The sequence below is a fragment of the Leptonychotes weddellii genome, chromosome 1 (genome assembly GCF_054177405.1).
Source record: "Leptonychotes weddellii isolate Sample4059 chromosome 1, ASM5417740v2, whole genome shotgun sequence".
Taxonomy (NCBI): Eukaryota; Metazoa; Chordata; class Mammalia; order Carnivora; family Phocidae; genus Leptonychotes; species Leptonychotes weddellii.
In genome coordinates, this window is record NC_138369.1 from 189,642,368 (window position 1) to 189,666,446 (window position 24,079).

General features: G+C 53.2%; 1 protein-coding gene across 7 annotated transcripts in view; it reads left to right on the forward strand.

The window, feature by feature from the left end:
• Positions 1-24,079, forward strand: part of SLC37A1 (solute carrier family 37 member 1) — a 63,053-nt gene that overhangs the window by 34,456 nt on the left and 4,518 nt on the right. For 6 of the 7 annotated variants that reach the window (XM_081800441.1, XM_081800455.1, XM_081800449.1 and 3 more), the window contains 8 exons: positions 5,436-5,567; positions 7,971-8,061; positions 10,508-10,570; positions 11,081-11,166; positions 12,150-12,198; positions 13,359-13,432; positions 15,918-15,996; positions 23,871-23,968. In XM_081800441.1, the coding sequence (XP_081656567.1) occupies positions 5,436-5,567; positions 7,971-8,061; positions 10,508-10,570; positions 11,081-11,166; positions 12,150-12,198; positions 13,359-13,432; positions 15,918-15,996; positions 23,871-23,968 (672 nt within the window). The remainder of the gene's footprint in view (positions 1-5,435; positions 5,568-7,970; positions 8,062-10,507; positions 10,571-11,080; positions 11,167-12,149; positions 12,199-13,358; positions 13,433-15,917; positions 15,997-23,870; positions 23,969-24,079) is intronic. The other variant, XM_081800468.1, reaches the window with a different exon arrangement.

Genomic DNA, 24,079 nt, shown 5'->3' on the forward strand with positions numbered 1-24,079 from the left:
CTGGGTCAGGCGGCGCCCGGAGCCTCAGCCAGTGTCCACCCTGCTCCTGTGGACTCCCATTCTGGGGGGCAGGGTGGGGTACAGACGGGGAACCAGCAGTTTCCCGCAGCAGCTAAATGCCAGGCACAGAGCCCAGCGAGGGGTGAGCAGACACTGGTCCAGGTCCGGTCTTGGGAGCCGTCCCTACGCAGGGGGCGTGGATAGAGCTGTGAAGGGCGGGGATCTGCACGCACCTGGGCCGGGGGGGTTCAGGGGATGCACAGAGAGGACTGGGGATGGGAGGTGGGCCCAAGAGGCAACATAGAGAGTCATCTCCCAAGCCTCCACCCTGCCACTCCATGTTCCATATGAGGAAACTGAGGCAGAGTGCTCAGGGACCTGCCTGGTCCTCCTCAGAAGGAAGTCCTCGAGGCAGCGCAGTGGGCCCCTTCCCTTTCAGGGTACTTCCGACCAGTCCTTCGTGGGGCTCTGCTTCACAGCACTGAGCCGTGGGGGCATCTCAGACTCAGTTTTACTCACCGATATTGTAAGTTCTTTTCTTTTTAAATCAAATACCTTAAAGGATAAGTGTACCAAATGGGCTTCTTACTTTTTTTTTTATTTACTGCCTAAGGAAACTTATTTGTGGTGGTTGAAATAATGGGAAAGGGAAAAATGATGTCTCATACATCGTGGTTCTTGGAATTTAGGGAAATCCAACTGGAAAGCTCTAACCTCTCTACTCATTGCTGAGGGTGCATTTAAAAAGTTGGGTGTCTTAGTTTGGGCTGCTTCAACAAAATTACCATAGATTGTGTGGTTTAAACAACACACATTTCTTCTGGAGGCAGGAAGTCCCAGATCAAGGCACACGTGGGTCTGGGGTCTGGAGAGGCCCACTTCCGGGCTTGCAGCCGGCCGCTTCACAAACAAAGCACGGGGAGGGACACAAACTCTCGGGGCCTCTTGTTACAAGGCACGGACCCCATCCTGAGGGCTCCACGCACCACAGTAAGGCTTGGGCTTCCACTCAGGAACTGTGGAGGAACAAATAGTGGGTCCGCAGCATCAGGTGTTAATCGATGTCCAAACAGCTGCAACTCCTGATTGTTACTGAAGACTTACTTCTTCATTTGAGGCAAGACCCTGGACCCTGTGTCGTGGCACAGTACTGACCAGTCGAGCTGGCCCCGTCTTCTTGAGTGTCACTTCCCTCTTCCCTTTCCTGCTCCTTCTGCCAAAGTCTGTTGACTAACATGTCACCAGAGAGGCCTTGGCAGGTCTTGTCTCTTCGGGCCTGACCACACCACAGGCTGACCCTGATGTGCCCATGACCAAGCAGGTTTTGGTCCCTTGTCCCTTACGTGGCAGGAAGGGCTCAGGCACTGGAGGTGGCTCTCGGGTCACTGGACAGGATGCCCCCCAAGCTCAGCCGGACATCCTGGTGTCCCCTTTCCCAGAATGACCCGGCTCAGATCCTTTGGGCTCGGAGTTAAATGTCACCCAGCCCCCCCATCACCACCGTTTCTGTGCCAGGCAGGATGCTGAACAACTTCGTGAGGAAGGGCGAAAGGAAAGGGGCGGGTGAGGAAGCAAGGATGAGCAAAGAGGAAGGGGCTCTGGCCTCACGGAGCCAGGAGGGCCCTCTTCCCTCCTTCGGGTCTTTAGGATGATTGGCTCGTGGATGGTCGAAGTTTGTCACCTTGTAGTCACGTGTCATTGCCCATCCTTGGCTTCTCTGAGGATCTTTCTGATTGGCTGTGGCTCAGCAAACACTTCCTGAGCACTGAGTGGGTGTTTTAATGCTGAAGGTGACTCCACGTGGCACACCAGTGGGAATCCACAAATCCCTGGGAGCCACCTTCTGGCACAGTGTAGCTGCAGGCAGCGGAGGGCGTGGCGGGGGCTTATCACGTTTAGATCAGTGCATTATTACACGCTTCCCCTCCCCCGCCGTGTGTGTGTCTGCATCTGTTTTAATCGCATGGAGCCCTGTTGCTCTCTGACTCCTAAGGCTAGGAGTGGGGTTCCCTGGCTGAAGAAGGCCCCCCCCCCGAGGGCTCCACAGGTGCCATCAGACCCTGTAGGGCCCTTGATGCACAGCTTCCCATGTCGTGGTCGACCCAGGGGGTGTCTGGCTCTGTAAGGAGGCAGCTTTGCTCTCCTGGTTTGTTTTGGAAAACCCACCGTGACTTCCCACTTTCCCTCTGTGTCCTCCAGACACTGCAAAGGACTGGAATTTGGTAGCTGGGAGCCCCCGAGCTGTACATAAAGATGAGTGACTGTGGGCAGGGGGCCCTTTTCAACAAAGGCCAAGCTTAGATAAAGAGCTGAAGGGCTGGGTCTGGGGCTTTCCACCAGCCCAGCAAGTGGCCCAGAAACGCTTTACAGACCCGGGAAGGGCCGGGGTGGTTTCCATGTGCAATTCCTGCTCCAGGCTAGAGCCCCTCTTCTCTTACCTGAGCAGGATCTGTTCACTCTGTGTTTTCTCTTTATCTGGTTACATGCCATCCCTTGGAGAGCCTGCTTTAGTGTTTACAAACACCTGTCCTAGACCTGAAACCATAGAAATCCCAGAGGAGAGCACAGATAGTAATGTCTCTGATATCAGCCCTAACAACATCTTTCTAGATATGTCTCCTGAGGCAAGGGAAATAAAACCAAAAATTAACTGTTGGGACCTCTCAATTTTAAAAAGCTTCTGCACAGTGAAGGAAACACCAAAACTAAAAGGCAACCTACGGAATGGGAGAAGATATTTGCAATTGACATATCTGATAAAGGGTTAGTATTCAAAATCTGTGAAGAACTTGTAAAGCTCAACACCAAACAACAAGAATACAATTTAAAAATGGGCAGAAGACACGAACAGACATTTCTCCAAAGAAGACATCCAGATGGCCAACAGACACGTGCAAAGGTGCTCAACATCACTCATCGTCAGGGAAATGCAAATCAAAACCACAATGAGGTATCACCTCACACCAGTCAGAATAGCTAAAATTAACAACACAGGAAACGACAGATGTTGGCAAGGATGCAGAGAAAGGGGACCCCTCCTACACTGCTGGTGGGAATGCAGCCTGGTGCAGCCACTCTGGAAAACAGTATGGAGGTTCCTCAAAAAGTAAAAATTGAACTACCCTATGATCCAGAAATCACACTACTAGGTATTTACCCAAAATATACAAAAACACTAATTCAAAGGATACATGCACTCCTATGTTTATTGCAGCATTATTTACAGTAGCCAAGATATGGAAGCAGCCCAAGTATCCACTGATAGATGAATGGATAAAGGAGAAATGAAGGTGTGTGTGTGGGGGGGGGCATATTACTCAGCCATAAAAAAAAGAAAGCGGTTTTGCTGTTTGCAGCAACATGGATGGAACTAGAGGGTATTATGCTAAGTGAAATAGAGAAAGACAAATACCATACGATCTCACTCATGTGGAATTAAAACAAAAGAGCAAAGGGGAAAAAGAGACAAACCAAGGAACAGATACTGATGGTCACCAGAGGGGAGGTAGGCAGGGTGATGGGGGAAATAGGCGATGGGGGTTAAGGAGGAGCGCACCTGTTGTGATGAGCACCGGGTGTTGTATGTAATGTGATGAATCACTATATTGTACACCCTAAACTATATGTTAACTATACGGGAATTAAAATAAAAAAAACAAATACCTTATTAAAATAATATAGTAACTATGTATATTGATAGCTACACATAGGTATCAATTCATTTGAAAGTAATGAATCGGAAAGTATTTTTTCCCATAATTGGTCTGAAAGTCTATTTTTTCCTATACTTCATACATTTCCTAATTTAGACTCTTCATTCCATTCATTTGCAAGTTTGTTATAATACATCTTTTATTCAGTGAAGCAATTTAAGAAGATATATAGAATTTCATGGGTTTGGTGACAGTATTCATGAAAGTGATGAAACCACATATTGTTGACTGATTTCTGTTATATCATAATTCATACCTTAAAATTCTTAAAAACTAAACAGAACCTGTCCTGCAGTTTTCAGCCTTGACTGCACGCCAGACTCTCCCGGGGCCTGTCCCCCGAGATTGCTGTGACTGGTCCGGGGTGCAGCCCGAGCGCCGGGCTCCCTCACAGCCCTGGAGATTGCGGTGTTTACCTGTGATTGACAACTATCAATTTGGTCTCCTGAATGGGACCGCTAGCGGCGTCATTCAAGAGAGAGAAGTTCTTTACTGCAGACTCAGACCCTAGTTCTCTGTTTCTGTATGCTGTTATGGAATTGTCGTTAGGAAGATCAGTGGTTCCACTGGGGGTTTGTCATCCTCCCTCGGAAACATCAGATTATATGCTTAAGTGTGAGTAGGCGCATCACCAGGCCACATCGTTGTTGGACATCAGCTTCTCCGTGATGGGGACCTTGGGTCACCCCAGGGGCCGGCTGCTGGAGCCTTCTTCCTTCCAGGATGCCAATTTCTGTTCTTCCCTGGAAGAGAATTCTGAATATCGAGAGAGGAATATGGCAACGCATTATTTTTTCCTAATTTAACTGCACTTTGAAACTTGCATATAGGTTGTAGTGAGATAAACACAGTAAAACTGTTCAACTTTGTGGAAAGTGTGAGATGCACAGAAACATTTCTTTGTAAGTTTTGGACCTTCATGGTTCACTCATGCAGAACATCTTTAGATCATCCTGGCTCTGACTTGGCCCCCACCCCCTAACTGGGGAGCACTGTTCTTTGCTTTAATGAAGGCAAACTGTCCTTTAGGAATGTCCAGAATTGGAATTTACAGAATATTGGAAGTGCTTTATGAATTTTAAAATAATGTTATTTCTGGTAATGGGTGTCCATTGTGAACTCCTTAGAAAATACAGGACCATGTAAAGAATTTATTGACCTATTGACCTTTCCCTAAAAATCACACGTAATTCTATTACTCAGTGATAACCATTGTCAGTTTAGAATTTATCTGCTTTTTTCCCCTATAATTAGATCCCTCTAGTTACCTAGATATGTAATAGGTATATACTAAAATGTTTTTAAAGATCATATTGAAAATGCAGTTAATGGGACATAAGCATTAAAATCTCACCAGCTTTTTTTTTTTTTTTTTAACGACCGCAACAAGATATGTCCTTTATATGGATGCACTTGACCAGTTCTCCCTGGTGGTGCAACGTTCAGTTTATGGTATTTTTCCGCCTTTCAAATTATCTTTCACAAATAGATTCCTAGATTGCTGGGTCAAAGGATTTTGCATGTTTCTAGTTAGCATTTCCTAGAGACACACGGGCGTTCAGACTTCTAAGGCGAGGACCCTGTGAGCAGCTTACCCAGGATGACCCCATGACCTAGGGGAGCAGCGTCCTGCTCAGGAGTTCTGGCCCCACTCAGCCAGATGCATACTCCCTGCTAACACCTGTTCTCCTCTCTTTCCTTCCCAATGGGATTCGCCTCCAGGACCCCGAGATGCAGTGCTTGTTGCTGTCAGGCGGAAAGCACCCCGTCCATCAGAACCACGTCCTTGTCCTCCCAGCTGATGGCGGGGGCAGCACGGCCCCCATCAGCTTCACCGGGGCCTTGAGGATCCCCGTGAGTACACGCGCCTGGGGCGAGTTTCAGGAAGGGGCATTTGTGCCTCCTGTTGGTGAGCAAGCTTAACAAAAGAAACCCGCGGTCATATACTCTGCCGCACAAATCAGAGGCTGCCGGCAGGCCATCTCGGGACTGGGTGAGGCTGCCATGTCTGTTTGCCTCACACTAAGCTTTCAGTTTTTCAAAACTAGTTGCCTGCATGTAGAAGTTCACCCATTTCGTTGACAAATAGGGCTTCCCATCTCCACTTGGGAAACCAGAACGTCTGGTTCCAGCAAGCCCCTTGCCCCGTGGCCCAGCCCCGCCCTGGGTCTGAAGACCCTGAGTGTGAGCCCCCCCCGGGGGGGGGCACTGTCCCCAAGTCCCACTCTGGGGTGTTGGTGAGCCCACTCGGTTTGCTTTACCCTTTAACGTGCTTTCAGGAGAACAAAGCTGGTGTGTTGGAGCTGCACGTGCTAACGGAAGGAGTAGTGGGGGGAGTGTGCAGAGCCAAGGGAAAAGACAAGCCCCTGGGCACACAACGCTGCTGGTCCGCAGACTCTGTTCGTTGTTTAAAAATCAGAGTGCTGGGCCGTGCAGAGGCGGTGGGCCCTGGCTCCAGGCTGACGGGCACACGGAGCGCCTGCTGGCGGGCGCGCTGGTGTGTGGTCAGGGCGTGAAGGAGGTCCAGGGAGAGGTTTTTCCACACAGGGCAGGGAGCTGTGCCGTGGTGAGATTTCTTGTTGCTTTAGGTTTTTCTTGTATGAAATTCATGGGCTCCCTCAGCAGAGAATCTGGGGGGCTCACAAAGGACACGTGGAAAATGTGTTATTCTCACATGGCCAGCCATGGTGGGCAATGAAAACAGAGCCCAGGGCAGAAGCAGGTGGAGAGAGGAGATCGCAAACACTGCCCACGTGGGGGAGGAAGTCCAGGCCCGTGGACCGCGCCTAGAAACGTCTGGACTCCTGCCCTTGGGTGTGATGTCAGTGGAGCTGCTGCAGACCTCACACACAGACACGGTCAGCCTCACCAGCGCGGCCCCCGGTGAGAAAGGGCTGAGGGGGCACAGGCCCAGAGGCCCTTTAGCGACTGGGTGAGGCAGGAAACAAACAGTACACCCGGGACCTGAGAATCACGTCACCGAAGTGAAAGAACTTCAGAGAACTTGTGCTAGAGAACAGAAAGTCCTGGCAGCACCCAGAGAAGCTGGGCGTCCGGCCAGTGGCGAGCGTGGAAGGCCAGGCGGGGCTCCCAGAGCCACTGAGAATGTGGGCTGGCTGCGTTTAAATAAAAAGCCACCCTTAATAACAACTAGTAACTTTCCCGGTGGTGCCTTATAGTGCGTCTGCTCGGCTGAGGGTAGGACGCGCACAGTTACAGGGCGAAGGTGGCGCCGTGGCCCGGCCTGGCCACAGACGCGCTGGGGGTCCCAGGCAAGTGTGCCAGCCACTCGGAGCCTCTGTTTCCTCATCTGCAACGGGGCTCGGGGCCCGGTGCAATACTTACTGTTCCGAGGATTGAATGAGGTCGCTCAGGACAGCGGTGAGCGCCACGCGGGGCGTGTGGTCCTCATGCCATCAGCCCCGCGCACATCCTCGGACCGAGCTAGCCATCGTGAGACGCTAGCTCGGGTAATTCCAGAATCGCATAAATTCAGATTTGTGTTCTCTGCCTAGTTTGGTGGGTGTCCCTGTGCGCACACAGCGTGACACCCTAGTGTGACCCCGTGTCTCACCCAGACCTCCCCGAGATGTCTGGGATGCGTGTCTTGTGATGCCACGTCTTTCTAAGAGCAGAGCTCAGGTAGAACACAGACAGGACTCTGACAGCAGCCGTCAGACCGCAGGCCCCGGGGTCCTCGTCGAGACCCACATTTCTCTTCTTGGTGTCTTCCCAGTGCCCCCACTTTGTCGGGTGCAGGTCTGGGCACGCGTGTGCACTGTGACTGGTCGGAAGGCCTGTCCTGTGTGTGTCGGCCGCTGCGTGGTTTGCAGTGGTTTCCGGCAAAAGGAGAGAGAACACCGCGTGCACAGTGACAAGCTGGCCCCTCCAGGCACGCTCTTTGAGAACTCCTTTAACAGCTAGGTTTCCAGAGCGATGTGGTGTGGGAATCAAATCAGCGCATACTTTTATGGACTCTGATCTGACGTCAAGACCTTGGGTCTCCATCTGCAAAGATAGGCAGGTGCTGCAAGAGTGGCCATGGGCGGGTCCTCTGACCACCCCCGCCGCCCCCATCCTCGGGCGGCACCCTGCCCCGCAGATGCCGCCCCGCCTCCCCGCGGCTTCTGCAGGTGCCCCACCAGACAGACATGCCGGCTGTTTTTATGGGAATGAAGTAACTCATAATTGTGTTGCTGGTTTCAGTAAACCTGCTGTGTACACACTTGGGATAAAGCCTGGCTCTCTCTTTTCCAGGGTGTGATCGAGTTCTCCCTGTGTTTGCTGTTTGCAAAGCTGGTCAGCTATACCTTCCTCTTCTGGCTCCCTCTGTACATCACAAACGTGGGTGAGTATCTTGCTGGAAGCACCGATGTTACACTCGTGCAGGGGCTGTGATCTGGACTCCCTTTTACGTGCTGATTTCTAGAGCCTCATGATGCATGATGAGTTGAGACGTACTTTTGGATCAAACAGTGGGATTAGTAGAAAAATAGAGGCAAAAGGAGAATTCGGATATGGAAGTTGTATTACCATAATAACGCTGGTGGGGCTTAAGGGGACCCATGTTCCCCACTGTGGCTGCCAGCTCCATGGGGCTCTTCCTGTCTGGGGCGGCCTGCATTTCAATCTAGGCTACATCAAACTTCAGGTCACACCCTCCCGTGAGGAGGGGAGGCCCCGGGGATCTGAGATAATAAATGCTGAGTCATCTGACCTGGAAATTGCTCCTTGGAGGTGAGCTCTAGTTTTAGGGACAGCCAACAGCCTGTTTCCTAAGTCCAGCCGTGGCTGAAGCCGTAGATAGGACAGAATTCACCGGCCCACCAGAACCGTGCACCCCTGTGCTGTGTGTGACCACAGAGGGAAGGTCAAGAGGGTCACCGGCCGTTCTTAAAAGATGCTGGAGTGCAGGGGCTGCAACCATGGCTGAAGGGGGCTGGGGGACAGTCAGGGAGGGCCCTGGAGCCTCTGGGCCCAGGAGCCAGGGATTGCAAGGAGAAAGGAAAGAAACCAGGGCCCCGCAGAGATGTGGGCTCTGGGGAATGTGACAACGAGGGGAGATTTGGAACGTGGGGGTTCACAGAGCACAGACCAGTGTCGGGGAGAAAGACCTTCCTCTGCCCCGTGGTGCTTCTAGCTGGACTTAGAATCAAAATGCCAGGGGCGCCTGGGTGGCTCAGATGGTTAAGCGTCTGCCTTCGGCTCCAGTCATGATCCCGGGGTCCTGGGATCGAGCCCCACATCAGGCTCCTGGCTCAACAGGAAGCCCTCTTCTCCCTCTCCCTCTGCCTCTTCCCCTGCTCATGCTCTCTCTCTTTCTGTATCTTTGTGTCTCAAATGAATAAATAAAATCTTTAAAAAAAAAAAAAGAATCAAAATGCCATGTGACAGATGCCCAGAGAAACTCACAGTTAAGAGCATGCGTACGGGGAATCCACACAGACGGGGACAGTTCAAAGACAGTGAGGCAACATGAAACTTACATGAACTCAGGAGCAGGCATGGGTCTGGGGGTACAGGGGGGCGAAAGCACACTAGCAGGCAGGTGAGAGGAGGTGTTTGGAAAACACAGGGCTGCCCCCTTATGCAGATCAGTTCCTTAGATAAAGGGGAGTCTTTGGTAATAGCCCCCTCGCTGGTACAGGCTTGCCCTCCCAGTGTAAACCTGGGCAGTTGTGGGGGAGGCAGAGAGCTTTTCCTGAATCTGCTGGGTTTTAATTGCTTTAACTCGAAATAAACTTTTTTAGATATTTATTTATTTATGTAGAGAGTGCATGAGCAGGGGGAGGGAGAGAGAGAGAATCTCAAGCAGACTCCACCCTAAGCTCAGAGCCTGACGTGGGGCTCGATCTCATGACCCTGAGATCATGACCTGAGTCGAAATCAAGAGTCAGATGCTTAACCGACTGAGCCACCCAGGTGCCCCCTTAACTCAAAATAATCTTTATGCCAATGTGGCCCATCCTGGGGCAGCCTGCCCTGGGCCCCAACACCGCATATTCCCGGTGGTCACTAAGGACAAGCAGAGGTGGCCGTGAGCCCGAGGCAAGAGGGCTGGGTTTCACAGGGACAGCAGTGAGGCAGTAAGGGGACCGTCCACATTGGGGGGACAGTAAGGAGCTGCTCCCTGTCACGTGACTCCATTAGGGCAGGCAGGCCACATGCAGCGTAGACAGGTGTCCTACCTTCTTTCTTCCTTTGTTCCCTGCGATTGCAGAAGGGGTGACATTTTCAGGACTCTAGTCACGAATTGCTGGCTTTCCCAGTCCCAGTGATTAAAAAAGCCAAGTCCCTTGTATGTGGCACCGAGGTCACCAGGAAAGGCTGGACTTGACCCACGGTCCCAAATGCTTCCCCAGCCCACTTCTCCTGCACGGGCCAACCTGAGTCCCCTGGGGAGTCCAGTGTGGCTTCCTCCTCTGCTGTATGAGGAGCTCCAGTCCCTCCAGACCTAAAGCCTCAGGGTCAGCCGGCCAGTGTCCGCGGCCCTCCTGCCGTGCCAGAGCCTCTCTGTGCCAGGCAGTTCTTACCACCTTCTCCGCTGCACCCAACTTACGGCCACCCCTGGGAGACACTGAACCAGAGGGGATGGTAATTAGGCTGAGCCGGGCACATCCTCATTTCTTGGTAAAGAGTGGCTTTGGTCTTTTCTGTGCATTTACCTGCATAGGGGACTGCAGAGTCAACTCCTAGCTGCTATTGGTGTAAGTCACCCTTAGGACACAAACGAATGCCACGTGTAGTCTTCCTTTGCTGTGACTTGCTCACAAGGACGCTTGTCGTTTTGTTAGATCACCTGGACGCCAGACAAGCCGGGGAGCTCTCCACCCTGTTTGATGTGGGCGGGATCTTCGGTGAGTCCTTCCCTCCCTGTTGTACTTGGACGGAAACTTTGCCCACAGTAGGTGAACACCTGGGCCTGTGTTCTCTCTGAGCTGACTTCCTATTGAGAGGAACACACGATCCCCAAAACGTCACATCACCCGAGTGGACGTATGGCCGTCCCTCTGGGGGACGGTCCCCTGTCCCGCATCTGACTCCGAGCCCGAACTGGCGATCCCTCGGAAGCAGGGAGCAGGGGCCCGCCTCGTAGCAGGCGGCAGACTGGTGGTTTAGGTGCCCTGACAGCGAAGGGGCTTCAGGGCCAGCCTGGAGCTAGACCCAAGACTTGCCCTCTGTCTCACGGGGAGATGCCCCCGGGTCGCCCACATCTGCCCACGGTCCCACGAGGCCTGTTCACTGAGATGGTGAACATGGACAGGGACATGGGGAAGGAGTGGATTCTCTTGTATACTCTACTTCCTCTCGATGGGCTCTTGCCCTGGGGACCCAAGCACCCTGGGCCTCACCCCGCTGTGTTGCAGGTGGGATCCTGGCAGGTGTGATCTCAGACCGGCTGGAGAAAAGGGCCTCCACCTGTGGCCTGATGCTGCTGCTAGCGGCCCCGACGGTGAGTCCGGCCCCCCACTGCACCCCTGCCCTGTCCGGGCCCCAAGCCTCCAGAAGCAGGCTCCCTCCCCGCCTGTAAACACTGTCACGTCCCGCCCAGACTCAGCCCCATTCATGGCTCATGGTTTCTGGATGCCGGCTATAACCTCCGGACCCCTCAGTGTGCCCCTCAGCCTGCCAGGCCCACTCCCCTAGACGCCTCCCGTGCTCCCCTGCACATTGCCGGCCCACCTCTTCGTTCATCCCTGGCTCCCTGTGGGGTGCTCCCTCCCCAGCCCCTCTCCCCTCCCCCACAGGCTCCTGCTCAGCCTCTAGGGTCCCCCACCTCCCCAGGCAGCGCTGACCCCGCCCACCATCGTGCTGGATTCTGCTTTTCATGCATTTGGTGGCACACGACCTCGGGCAGGTGACCTTCCCTCTCCGGGCCTGTTTCCTCATCTGAAAACTGAGGGTGCTGGAAGCACCCCTCCCAGAGGGAACGTGAGGGCTTCTAAATCAGTTCATGGTAATTTTGGGAATAATGCCATTACTCATCAACTTGCATTGCACGCATCTGCCCATCTGCTAGTCCACCGGGCCGTGTCCCCAGGACAAGGCCTAGCTGCCGGTCACCTGGGGGCCTGGGACACTGGCCAACACAGACCCTCCAAAAACCTTTACTGAGCAAGCGTCAGTGTGGCCCCTGCCGCAGGACCCCCTTCAGCCGCTGCAGCTGTTCGGGGGGACAGGCTGAGGAGGAGACGGTCACACGAAGCCCAGGGAGAGCTGCCCCAAGCCGCGTCCGGCAGCCCTGGGAGCTCAGAGGGGGGGGCACCGTGAGGCCCCACATGCGGGGGCCGAGGCTGGGGACTCCCGAGCGCCTGTCTTCCTCTCCCGCTGGCTGCCTGAGAATCCCCTGCCTGGCGTTTCAGAAAGACAGGCTCCTGGGCGGTGTTCGGCTGCCTGTGCTAACCCACAGTTCCCCTGTGTTTACACCCTCGGCAGCTCTACATATTCTCCACCATCAGCAAAATGGGCCTCGAAGCCACGATCGGTGAGTCCGTGAGGCTTTTCTTCTTGCACGCACGGGTTCTGTCTACACAGCTTGCTGAGACAAAGTAGAAAATCGGCACAGATTTGGCTGGTATGGCTGGAGCGTTGGTGTGGCTACAGTAGGCCCGTGTCCCTCTCTGGGCGGGACGCCTGCTCCCCGAGGGAGGCCTGCCCGTCCGCAGCTCTGAGCGCAGGCTGCCGGCTCCGGGGCCACGAGGAGGCCCCCAGAGAAGCCCGAGGCCTGCAGCCCTGGTGGGCGGGAGCGGGCTGGAGCGGGGCAGGGGACACGCTTCCAGCTGGCTTCCATCACCTGCCATCCTGAGAGCAGTTGCATGACACTGGGGGACTATTTTTAACTTCCTGCAGGCAGCGCTATCTGATGATGGCTCTAACAGTTGGTAAATACTCTTTCTGTCATAACAAGCTGGCCGTGGGGATCGGGAAGGAAGCAGGCTGTGTGTGATCCCATCAGAAGTTATCCAGAAGGCAGGTTGCTGACGTGAGGGACCGTGGGGTTTCCCGTGACCTGGTGGTCCAGAAGCTTCTGCACAGAGTGTGAACCAGAGGCTAGCTTGAGAAAGTGAGCCTGGAGGACCGTGTGCAAAGCGTGTGTTCAGAAATAAGCGTGTTATGCCGCCCTCGGGTGCTCGGCTACGCCGGGTCTCCGGTTCCCCCCAGGGAAGCAGCAGCTGTGGGCGCTGAGAGAGAGAGAGCCCTTTCCGCTGCAGAGAAGTCCGTGGCAGGGGTTGGCGCCCGGCCAGCACCGATGACAGGGACATTGGCACGCCCAGGGCACGGTCACACTTGGAGCACCAGGGTTCTGCTCGCTCCTGGGGTGTCCCCAGCTGCCCCCATCGAGGGTCGAGGAAACGGGAGTACCGGGCCCTCTGGACACAGCCGGAGCCTTCGGGGGAGTGTGAGAGGACTTACAAACACATCCGGGCAGGTTTAAAGGAAGATGCTCACCACACTGGGCCCGCCAGTCACCGCACCCCAGACGTGCGGGCCGCCTTCCCAGCACCTGCCTGCGTGCGTTCCGCTCAGGCCAGGCCCGTGCCTGACACCAGGCTGCTCACCCCGGGGCGGCTGAGGCCGTGGAGGCTCTCCCAGAGGGCACTGTTTTGCTACTAAATCCCTCCTTCTCGTTTCTGGTTCCCACAGCCATGCTGCTCCTCAGCGGGGCCCTGGTCAGCGGGCCGTACGCCCTGATCACGACCGCCGTCTCCGCCGACCTGGTGAGTGGCCACGCGTCTGAGCTCGGAGCAGAGGCAGGGGACGGTCCTCTCGGCCGTTCTTGACAGAGACGGTCGCTTTTAGTAAAACCGTGTCTTTGTAGAAGCAGCTTTTTCCCTATGAATGATACCTATGCTTTTAAGAGTCTTCTGAAGCAAATGCGGGGAGATACTGTCCCTGTTCCATACACCAGGGCGCCGAGTCGAGGTGAAGGGGCTTGTGTGAGGCCCGGGGTCAGAATCCAGCTCACTGGCTCACTCCTCCGTGCTGCCCTTGCTTAACCCCGGGGGCTGGTGGCCGTGCACCCCGGAGCCCGGCCTCGGGGCCCAGATCGGAGACCCAGTGGGGTCGGCTCCTCCCTTCATCCAGCCCCCTCTGTGCCTGGCCCTCTGCGGGTCTGCCTTGGGATCCGCAGGAATAGCTGCCCCACGCTTCCCACAGGAAGAGGGTGCTGACAAGGTGACCTTGGACTCCTGATCAGGAGAGCCCGAGCTCCATGCTCCTAGGACCCCGTGGAGGCAGGGCCACCCTCATCCACCTGCCATGAGAGACATTTCACACGGTCGTCAGATGCCCCCACCTGTAGGGAACGCTGCACCAAGATACAAAGTCCTCTTTAAAAAGTCGTTGCCCTACACAAATGGGAGAAAAGAGACAGATGCCCCGTACAGACTTTCCGTGGATGCTCTGTCCTCAGAGAGCCTCACTCTCTTAGGTGTGGGCTGCACACAGCGAATTCCTCCCAAGGAGGGGGGAACGGGGTGGCTACGGGGGGACCGGTCAGACACGCCCACCAGGGGGCCGCGGCCAGCGCCGACAGTGACAGGGCGTGTGACAGCCTGCACCCTGGGCACGTACCCGAGGATGGCACTGCACTTCTGTGGCCTCCCTCCCCAGACCCACCACCCGGTCTCCTCACAAGGAAGGCATCGCACACGGCCCAGCGGAGGGGCGATCCGCTCGAGGCTGCGGCGGCGTCGGACAGAGAGCAAGCGTGAGGAACCGTCAGGAGGCGTGCGGACTGACCGTCACGTGGGGCCCTGGACAGAGGAGATCAAAGTAGACAGAAGCTAGCACCCAGCGTGTTAGGTGATGCTGACCATCAGTGCTGGGCCCCTCACAGTGACAGCTGTGACACAAAGTGGGTGCAGGGCACACAGCCCTGTGTACGATCAGGCAGAATTTCCGGGCACCTAAGACTGTTCGAAAATTAGAAGCTCATTCAAATTCCTAAGCAGTCGCCCAGAGCTGGTTCGTCGTCTTGTGGGCCGGATGGCTGGCCTCCCCTCCCTGACGGGCCCCCGAGGCCCCCGGAACTTTGCGGCCCCTCCAGGGACCCTGCTTCTCTTCTGCACCTCCCTCAAGTCCTCCCAGAATCAGACCCCGAACTCACCAGCCCCTCGCTCATTCTCCTGCTTGGAAACCGTGGCAAGTCCGGGCGGCTGCGGACCCCGCGCCTGCCCCCTACCCTCCTCTCCGGGCCGGGCATCTCCCTGACACTGCGCCTTGCCCAGCGACATCTGTGCTGTCCTCAGCACCTGAGGCCCTTCCACATCCAAGACAACCAGAGGCCCTGCCCTGCCAGGTCAGCCAAGAGAAGCGGACGGAGGGGCACTGGGGAGTCCGGTAACAGGCCCACCTTTGTGCTCCTGTCTGCACGGGGCACAGAAAATTCTGGAAGGGTCCACACTGGACCACTAACAGTCGTCTGCCCCATGGGATCAGAGGACAGAAGAGGGACTCCAGACTCCAGAAAACGTGGATATCACTTCGTGTGTGTGCTTTATTTTGTATACTTATGTGGACCCACACACAAGCATCTGTTGTTGCCATCTTGGGTTTATTTGTGTAGCTTTAGGCTTCCAGGCACTGTTCTCCCAATGTTTTTCTTTCTTTTATTGTCCTCCGTTTGTTTCTTTCTCCCAACCTTCTATGTCGTGCTTTCTGAAAACCAGAGCTCCTGTGGGTTTGTCATTTAGGACTTGGTGACCCCCACATTGGCTTCTTGGGTCCTGCCCCATTCCCCATCCTCCGTGGCATTTGCTGAGAACTGGGTGGGTTTTTAGGTACTACAGAGCCATCTGGCACGTGTCACAGAAAGGCCCTCGCGGGTCGTGGAAGTGGGCATCAATCCTGGCACAGCTCAGGGACAGGGACGAGTGTCATCCGTGTCTTTATCTTCCACATGGGCTGGTGGGGTGTGCTGAGTAAATATTTGCTTAAGGAAAAATTCTGAGAGTTCTTTAAACCAGAATATGTTTGGACAGTTATTTCTGATGATTTCTTACTGTTGAAAACCCTTAAACTTTGTATGTCTTTCCAAAGTGAGTTTGGAATGGAGTAGAGTTTAAATTTTCTGATGGAAAACACCCCATGTTTTGAATTGCTTTGCAAAGTTGTTTGGGCAAATTGCTGAAGGAGGGGCAGGCTTGTTTCTCACTGAGGCTGCCCAGATGTGCATCACGTTTGCTGTCCCCTCTCTTCTAGGGCACGCACAAAAGTCTCAAGGGAAACTCCCATGCCCTCGCCACTGTGACCGCCATCATCGACGGGACTGGGTCTGTAGGTGCGTGGATATTTTTAACTCTAAGAGGTTAATTGTGGTCATAGGGGAAACCGGATTGTCACATCCTAATTAACAATTGCCAAGGATTCCAGGTGCTTTGGTAATATTAGGATTGGCTGGCCTTTTTTTTTTTTAACTGCATGAAACACTCTTTACACTATTGTTGCAATGCTTATTATTGGGGTACCTGGCTGGCTCCATCAGTAGAGCATGCCACTCTTGATCTCAAGGGTTGTGAGTTCAAGCCCCACGTTGGGCGTAAAGCTTTAAAAATAAATAAATAAAAATAAATAAAATTCAAAAAAAAAGATTATTTTTCAAGAATCAAAGATTCTTTTTAGTTAGATGGTATCATCATGCTAGTAAAAGTATCTTTTTTGTCTACAAATGAGTGCAACACTGTAATTTAAAAATATAAAGGTTGATATGGGATTTGGGCACCAGAGCCTTAAAAATGGCAGAGTTCAGAAGAAAGAGTCCCTGCAACACGACAGTTCTTTACAGACACAGGGAAGGAAAATGTCAACAAGCAAAGACAGAAACTCCCCTTTCTTAGTAATTTTACAAAAGGAACTTAATTAAAAATTTAATCTTAATACATAATCACATATAAAATCTAACTTGACAAAATGGAAAACATCTCTCATGTCATAAATATGGTACTTACATGCACTCAATAATTTAATTATAATTTTTACTGATGAAAAAGTATGGTATTCATAATCACTTAAAGTTCAATTAATATTTCGGCAGAGTTGCTAATGTATGTTAATCATCTATTACAAAAACCAGCTAAGGGCAATTTGATTAGTGTAGTTGCCACAGAGTTCAGATAATTGTTATTGACAAGTTTAGATCATTTAATGAAAAAAAAAAAGCTCTAACAGTTGTTACTGTGAAAAACTGATGTTTTCTAAGACCAAACCATGGCACGCACGCAGACTCAAGGAGCGTGCAGCAAAGGGTGAGGACTGGGTCCCCACGTTCAGTCTAGGGGCAAGACCCTGCGTAGCAGAACACCAGCTCACCCAAACACATCCATAGCGTTTCCAGTATGTTACAGAATTTTCATCAATCAGATTTTTAAAATTTCAAGTAGAAAACGTAATTCCAAGATAGGATGTTCAGATCAATTTCAGTATTCAAAAAGCTCAGTCCCCATTCAGAAACAGATAAACAGTGTACTTATTAAATGAGTTAAGACACATAAACCTGGGCGCCTGGGTGGCTCAGTCGGTTAAGCATCTGCCTTTGGCTCAGGTCAAGATCCCAGGGTCTTGGGATCAACTCTTGCATCGGGCTCCCTGCTCAGCGGGGAGCGTGCTTCTCCCTCTCCCTCTGCCTGCCGCTCTGCCTACTTGTGTTTTCTCTCTCTCTCTCTGTCAAATAAATCAATAAAATCTTAAAAAAAAAAAAAAAGACACATAAACTTTACAAACAGACAAATAATAAGGGACAGCTTGGCCTTTTACAGAATTGATCAGATCAAAAGCATGTGCTGATTTGGGGTACATGGGCGTGCAGGCGTCTGTCCCCTGGTCGGGTGGCTCCACAGGAAGGACGGGCACGGGACTGGTTGCAAGTACTTTCCCTCCGTGGGAAAAAACGCACGCTCAGGTTTTCACCGAAGCCAGCTGTTGGCAAACTGCGACTGCGGTCGCTGGTCCCGTTTATCACTCCCACTCAAGACGGGAATTAACCATTCCCTTAACCCAATACAAACGGCAGGAACACTAATAGGTCCCCAGGCATACAAGATGCAGGTGTTACCAGCCTCGTTATGGTTCTTTTTTTATTTTTAAAGAGGCTCATTTTATTTTTCTAAAGATTTATTTATTTATTTGAGAGAGAGAGAGCATGAGTGGCGGGGGTGGGCGGAGGGCGAAGCAGACTCGCCACTGAGCCCAGAGCCCAACACGGGGCTCGATCCCACGACCCATGAGATCATGACCTGAGCCGAAACCAAGAGTCAGACACTTAACCAACTGAGCCCCCCAGGCGCCCCTCATTACGGTTCTCGAAGAGCATTCAGTAGCATATTCTGGAGGAAAGAAAGGTGGCAAAATAAGCAAGTCCTTCACTCAGAGATGGTCAGGTGGGAACCAATATAATGACAAGCGTGTTCTTACCGACAAGTCAGCAGGCTGACGGCAACGTTCTTGACCTTTCTCGAGCCTTCCTGCCAGGAGCACATGTGCTGTGACCACCCCCTACCAGGGGCCCTGCCCTGCACAGGGTACCTGCCGTCCTATACCTGCCCCTCTCCAGACGTGGGGAGCTGAAGCTCGGGAGGTTGGCTGGTGTGGCGCCCACGGCTACCCAGGAGGACCTTGGGTGGCATCCCGGTGTCACCTGCTGCCCCAGGCTCCCACAGGAAGGGGACCGTGAGAGAGAGGGCAAGCTAGATGGGGAGGGACACCTGGGCATCTAGGACGATCTCACAGCAGTAAAACCAAGCTCTTTCCAGACAAAGGCGGCTCAGGAAGAGCACAGTTCCACCTGAGCCTGGCTCCTGGGGCTGTCCTTCCACACCACTGTGGGAAGCTGAGATTTTCTCTTGGCGGTCCCCAAGGCCCTTTGTGCTAGCTGGATAGAGACAGCCACCGTCCACTCCTGGACACCCACTGCTGTCTTACTAATGGAGAATCTGAAGTCCTTCCCGCCGCTCTCCCAAGCCACGTGGCCTCCCTGTTGATGCCTGCAAACACCAGTGTGTCCCCGTGCAGGGCCTTTGCACGGACCGTGTGCTGCGCCCGAGGAGCTCCCTTCGGGGACCTCATGCCTGTGCCCTCGTGCCCTTGGAGTCTTGGCTCAGCTATCACAGCTGGAAAAAACTCAAGGCTCTACGTACTTGCTCTGTGTATGACATACAGACACAGTGAGCCTCTACGCAGTTGCTCTGTGTACGGCACAGAGCACACAGGTCCTCTGTGGGACCTCTCGGCCTGTCTGGAAGGCGGACCCCCGTCACCCGCACTCAGGGTGCCTCTTCCCTGGAGTCTCTTGTCCGCAGCACATTCTGCCTGTCAGCTCTGTGGACCTGGGTGGAGTCTGTGTGCTCCGATCTCTGCTGAATTCTCAGCACAGAGACAGCACCTGGACATAGTAGTCACTGAGTAAACGAGCATGAAATGAGTGGCCCGGGTGCTCTGAGACACCCAGGATCGCAGGTGGGGCCAGGCCACTTCTGTCCAGGCCGCTGAGTTCACAGGGGAGGGGCCGGGCCAGCGAGGCCCTGGGCTCGCCGCAGCCCGCACGACTCATCGGGACAGGGCCGCCCACCTCTGGGTCACAGGAGCCCTGTCCGTGCTCCGACTGCCATTCCCGGGGGCTCCGGCAGCTGGCTTCATGTGGCAGGTCCCGCGTGTTCCAAGATGCACTAAGCAAAGTCGCCGTTGCGAGGGGGCCAGGCTTGAGCGTCTGTTTTCCTCCAAAGTCATACCTGCCCCATTTTTGGATCCGGCGGGGGAGGTGACTGAATTTGCTGGGCAGTGTTAGCAGCCACCCCTCTGACGTTTCGAGGCACCCCTCGGGGCCTGGGGATGCGTCCAGAGAGAGGGCAGCGGCAGGCGTGTGGGGGGCAGCACGGCTCTGTCTGCGTGCAGGGTCCACAGCTCTGCTCAGTCACGTAGCTCGGCCGGGGAGACACACACATCGGTCAGAAGTCAGGACGCTTCTGGGCTGAGCGCAGTTCTAATGAGCCTCGTGACTTTGAACCACCTTCTGTCCCCAGAGGACAGATGGCGAGTCAGCCCAGCTGCCACCGTGAAGCCGTTTCTTCAAGCAGACTTGCACCCTGCCGGCGGCCCCCATAGCTGTTTTCGAGCAGAGGATGGCAGTTTACAAGGAGGGAAATTGTGAATCAGGTGGAAAAACATGTCTTTCCTGATAGTCTTCTCAAAACAAGAGGGAGCAGAAGGGCCTGGCTGAGGATGGAGAGCGCGTCTGTGAGCCGCCAGTAGAAACCAAGGCTCAGCTCGGAGCGCCTCCCCCCCACAAAAGACAGCAGAGGGTAACCGTCTCCCACCTGGCCCCTGACCTGCAGCCCTGCCAGCCCCCAGCCCGCAGGCCGGGCCACAGCCACCATGCAGCAAGCGGCGCCTGTCGTTTCTCGCCGTAAGTTGCCCCCGCCACACAGGAGAAAGAACAGCTCGAGTGGAAATGCACGCCGTTCAGAGCGTTCACCTTGACGCCTTTGTTCGATGTTGCCAGTCCTGGTTTCGACGGAGGCTGAGCTCAGCTCGTGGTAAATAAGCCCGTGTCTTCTTGCAGCTCACTGGGGCCCTGTGGTTCCAATGATGCAGTTTACCCGTTTGGTGTGTTCCCAGCGCTCTTGGGGTGGCCTTCCCGTGGGACACGAGGCTCATTGTGTCTGTGTGTCGTACACAGAGCAACTACATAGAGCCCTGAGTTTTTTCCAGCTAATTTTTATCTTATCAAAGTAAAACGTGATGTCACTTTCGAGGCCAGATAGCCTTACAAGCTAATTACGATGGAAAATGTTGGTCCTTGTGCGCCCCCCGCCCCCAGCTCCCTCCTCCTAGAAGCAGCCATTTCAGCTGGTCCCCCTGGTCTGACTTGCATACGAGTCTACATGCTCCTCCATTCCTCAGGCTGACACTGTCTGCTGTCCTCCTAGGAAGGAGGCTGGGGCTCGGCTTTTGTGCCCCCGAGCCCCCTTCCCCATCCTCCTCAGCACCCCTCATCATGTTAGCATCGCTCATGCTCGCTCCCTTGCTTCCGACCATCAGCAGTGAGGGGCCGCCTGGCCCCGCTGCTCCCGCGCCTCACCCCAGAGCCTCTTCCCCCGCCTCCTGCGACCCCTTCCATCACGTGCCCACCCATCTTCTAGCCGCCAATTCCGCTCCTCTTTGATGGAGGAGACTTCCAGTGGCTTCCTGAGTAGTAGCTTGAGGGTTGGGAGTCTGCACGGTCTGGATTCTGCTCTAGCTTGTAGATATGAATCCCAATCCCGGGCTAAAAGTCGTTTTCTTCAGGATTCCAGCGTCTTATAGCTTCCCTGGTCTCCGTTGTGAAGTCCATTGTCATCTTCGTCCCAGCCCTCATTTCTGCCTCTGCCTGCTTCCCCCAAAGACTTCTGGGCACCTTTCTTCATCCCCTGTGCCCGGGGCCGCCACCCAGGGGCCCACCTCGCCTGGAGACACATGCCCTTCCTCTCCGCGAAATCCTGCTCTGTGTTTTCTTTGACATGTTTCCCCTACTGCTGTCTGTTTTTAATTCCTGGAAAACTGAATAGTCAGAGGTTAACCTTTCTGGGTTAATCCTTCAATTTTCTTCTTTCTTTTTTCCTTCTTTCCTTTTTCTTTTTTCTCTGCTTTCTCAGAGATGTTCTTGACTTTACTTTCCAACCTTCACTTTGGTTGTCTAATTCATTAACATTTTTCTGCCCCTTGAGTGCATCTCATTTTTTGTGGGGTTTTTTGGTTTTTTTTTTTTTTTGCAGTTCTATACCTTTATTTGACAATCAGCAATTCGTTCTCATCCGCATTGACTGTAGATTTTTGGAAGTGGTGACAGGTACATAGGTAAACGACATAGAGAGCTTGCTTGAGAATCTTCATCCTTGTTACATTTTCTGGACAACCGCACACAGATACCGTATGGAACATTCCCTTCTTCCTTTGGCCCAGACGGCATTGTTGAGCCAGGTGTCAATGCACACATGCAGAGTTCCAGCTCCTTCACGGTGAATTTCCGGATCTTTTTGCATGCCCCAGGGGCATGCTTCTTGAAACCCACTCCGTGGACGTGCTTGTGAACATTGATGGTGTGTTCTCTGACCACTACGCTGTTGATGGCAGACAGCCCTTCCCACCACCCTTCTCTGCGGGAACCTTGTGCGGCGCCGTGTTGGAAAGGAAGGGCGTGAGCTACTGTGGGGGAGGGGAAGCCTAGTGCATCCTGTTCTTATTTCTTGGGTGCAGCATGTGTTAGATTGAATCGTGAAATTGCTGATCCTGGTTTTCAGGTATCAATGTGAGAATATCGTCTGGTTCAACTTAAGTTTCTATCAGTTCTTTGAGGGTATTACAGCTTTCTGGGCATTTTATCCTCCCCAGTTTGTTGATTTCCTCTGAGTTCCCCTCCTCCCTGCTTGTTTGGGACTTTCCTCAGACTGATGAATCTGGCCGGCCCTTCATATATTCGTATTTAAGAATGAGCCACTGAGCACTTACTGGAAGCCCTTTCTGCATGAGATGGCATATCAACCGCTGATCTTCACAGTCATGGGATCAGACTGGAATCTGGAGAAGGAGACCGCCAGTGCCCGCTGGGGTGTGGGCCTTGAGACAGCATTCCGTCGTGGGGGTGGGGAGGCGCCTCCTTGGTGGAAGTGGTGGATTTACCTGCATTCCCTGACTCAGTCGCTGCCCCATCCCCACGCGAATCCCCAAGCCCAGCGCCTCTGGTTCACAGTCTCCAAAGGCTGAGGGGCTGCTCTCTTGTGAGGGTGGGGGGTGGTCCCTGGAGTGATGCTGAAGGAGCATCAGGAGTGTGAAGGGACGTATCCAATAATTCTTCATAAAAGATTCTCACCCACGGCCTACCTTCCCTCACCTTCCACCCTCCCCTGCCTCGTGTGCGTGGACGGGCCTGGCTCTGAACAAGGAGTCCTCAGGCCGTCACCCGTCACTCTCCGAGCAAGGAGACTGGAGCCCATGTCCTTGTCGTGCCCTTGAAAGTCCATCCTCTAAGAATGGTGCCTTCTCTCATCTGCCCTTCTCTTTGTGGGCTTACAATTTGTTAAATTCACGTGTGGCGCATTTTGTGGTGTTGGGAGGTGTAGAAATAAGCACATGTGAGCAATCTACCGTGTTTACCTGGAAGCTCCCCTGAGACTTAACACACATGCAATCACTTCTCAGGTATACAGGTAGTAAAGGCTACCTGTAAACACTTGGAACAACATTAGTACGTACGAAGTGCGAAAGACCCCCATACTCTACCTCTCGGGGCGAAGTGTCAGGAAAACTCGATGTAGATTCTTCGTACTTTTGACTGTGTTGAAACGATGACCCACCCTATCACAGATCATAATCTATTCCTGTCTCTTAGGACAATAAATGCCCAAACTGCTGCAACATTCTTGGATATCTTTGGGCATTTTGAGGAATGTTTGCTTTCTTTCATTTTCATAGTCTCTCAGAAATCATTTTGACATAATTTTAGACTTACAGAAAAGTTGCAGAAATAGTACAGAGAATTCACATATCCTACATCTGCTTCATCTGCTCCGTGTGCACACACACATTTGTACCACACATGTATGCACACGCACACGTAAGAATATGCATATGTGTATTTTTTCCCGAACTGCTTAGGGGCAAATTACAGACACGCTGCTCCTTTACCAGGACCTATGTATTCTGTGGGCATTCCCTAAAGACAGAGAAGCCCAGGATATAACCACAGCACCTAATTATCAGAATGAGGACGTTAGCACTGATACAGTATTTAGTGCCTACAAACCTTACTCGTGTTTTACCAATTATACGTCTCATAACATAAACATATCTAAGATTGTGCTTTAGATTCAGATTTCTTTAATAAAGTTTTTCACTGGGATTGTTGGGTCCGAAGAATGAACGTTTTAAGGTCAATATGTGTTTTTAGATTTGCTTCCAGAGAGAGGTTGTGCTGGCCGCACCGTCACGGTGCTGGGTACTCGTGAGCTTTCCATCCCCACCAGCCTGAGCGGCGAGAATGAGTTTTTGTTGTTTTAACATGTTTTCTGTTAACCATGAAGGTGGTGTTGAGCACCGTGCTGTGTACTCCTGGGGCCTGGGTATTCCGGAGCCACCTTCCGGAGTCTTCCTCACACGGCTCACCGGTGTCCCTTTGCCCCCTCCCAGGAGCAGCCCTGGGCCCTTTGCTGGCTGGGCTCCTGTCCCCATCTGGATGGAACAATGTGTTCTACATGCTGATGTTCGCAGACGCCTGTGCCTTACTGGTAAGTCTCTCTGATTGTTGACCGAACGCTGGGGACACTTCTTCCAGGGGAACCGTGGGTCTCAGGGAGGCTTGGCCTGTGACAGAGCCCGACTTCCCTGAGTGCTCATGA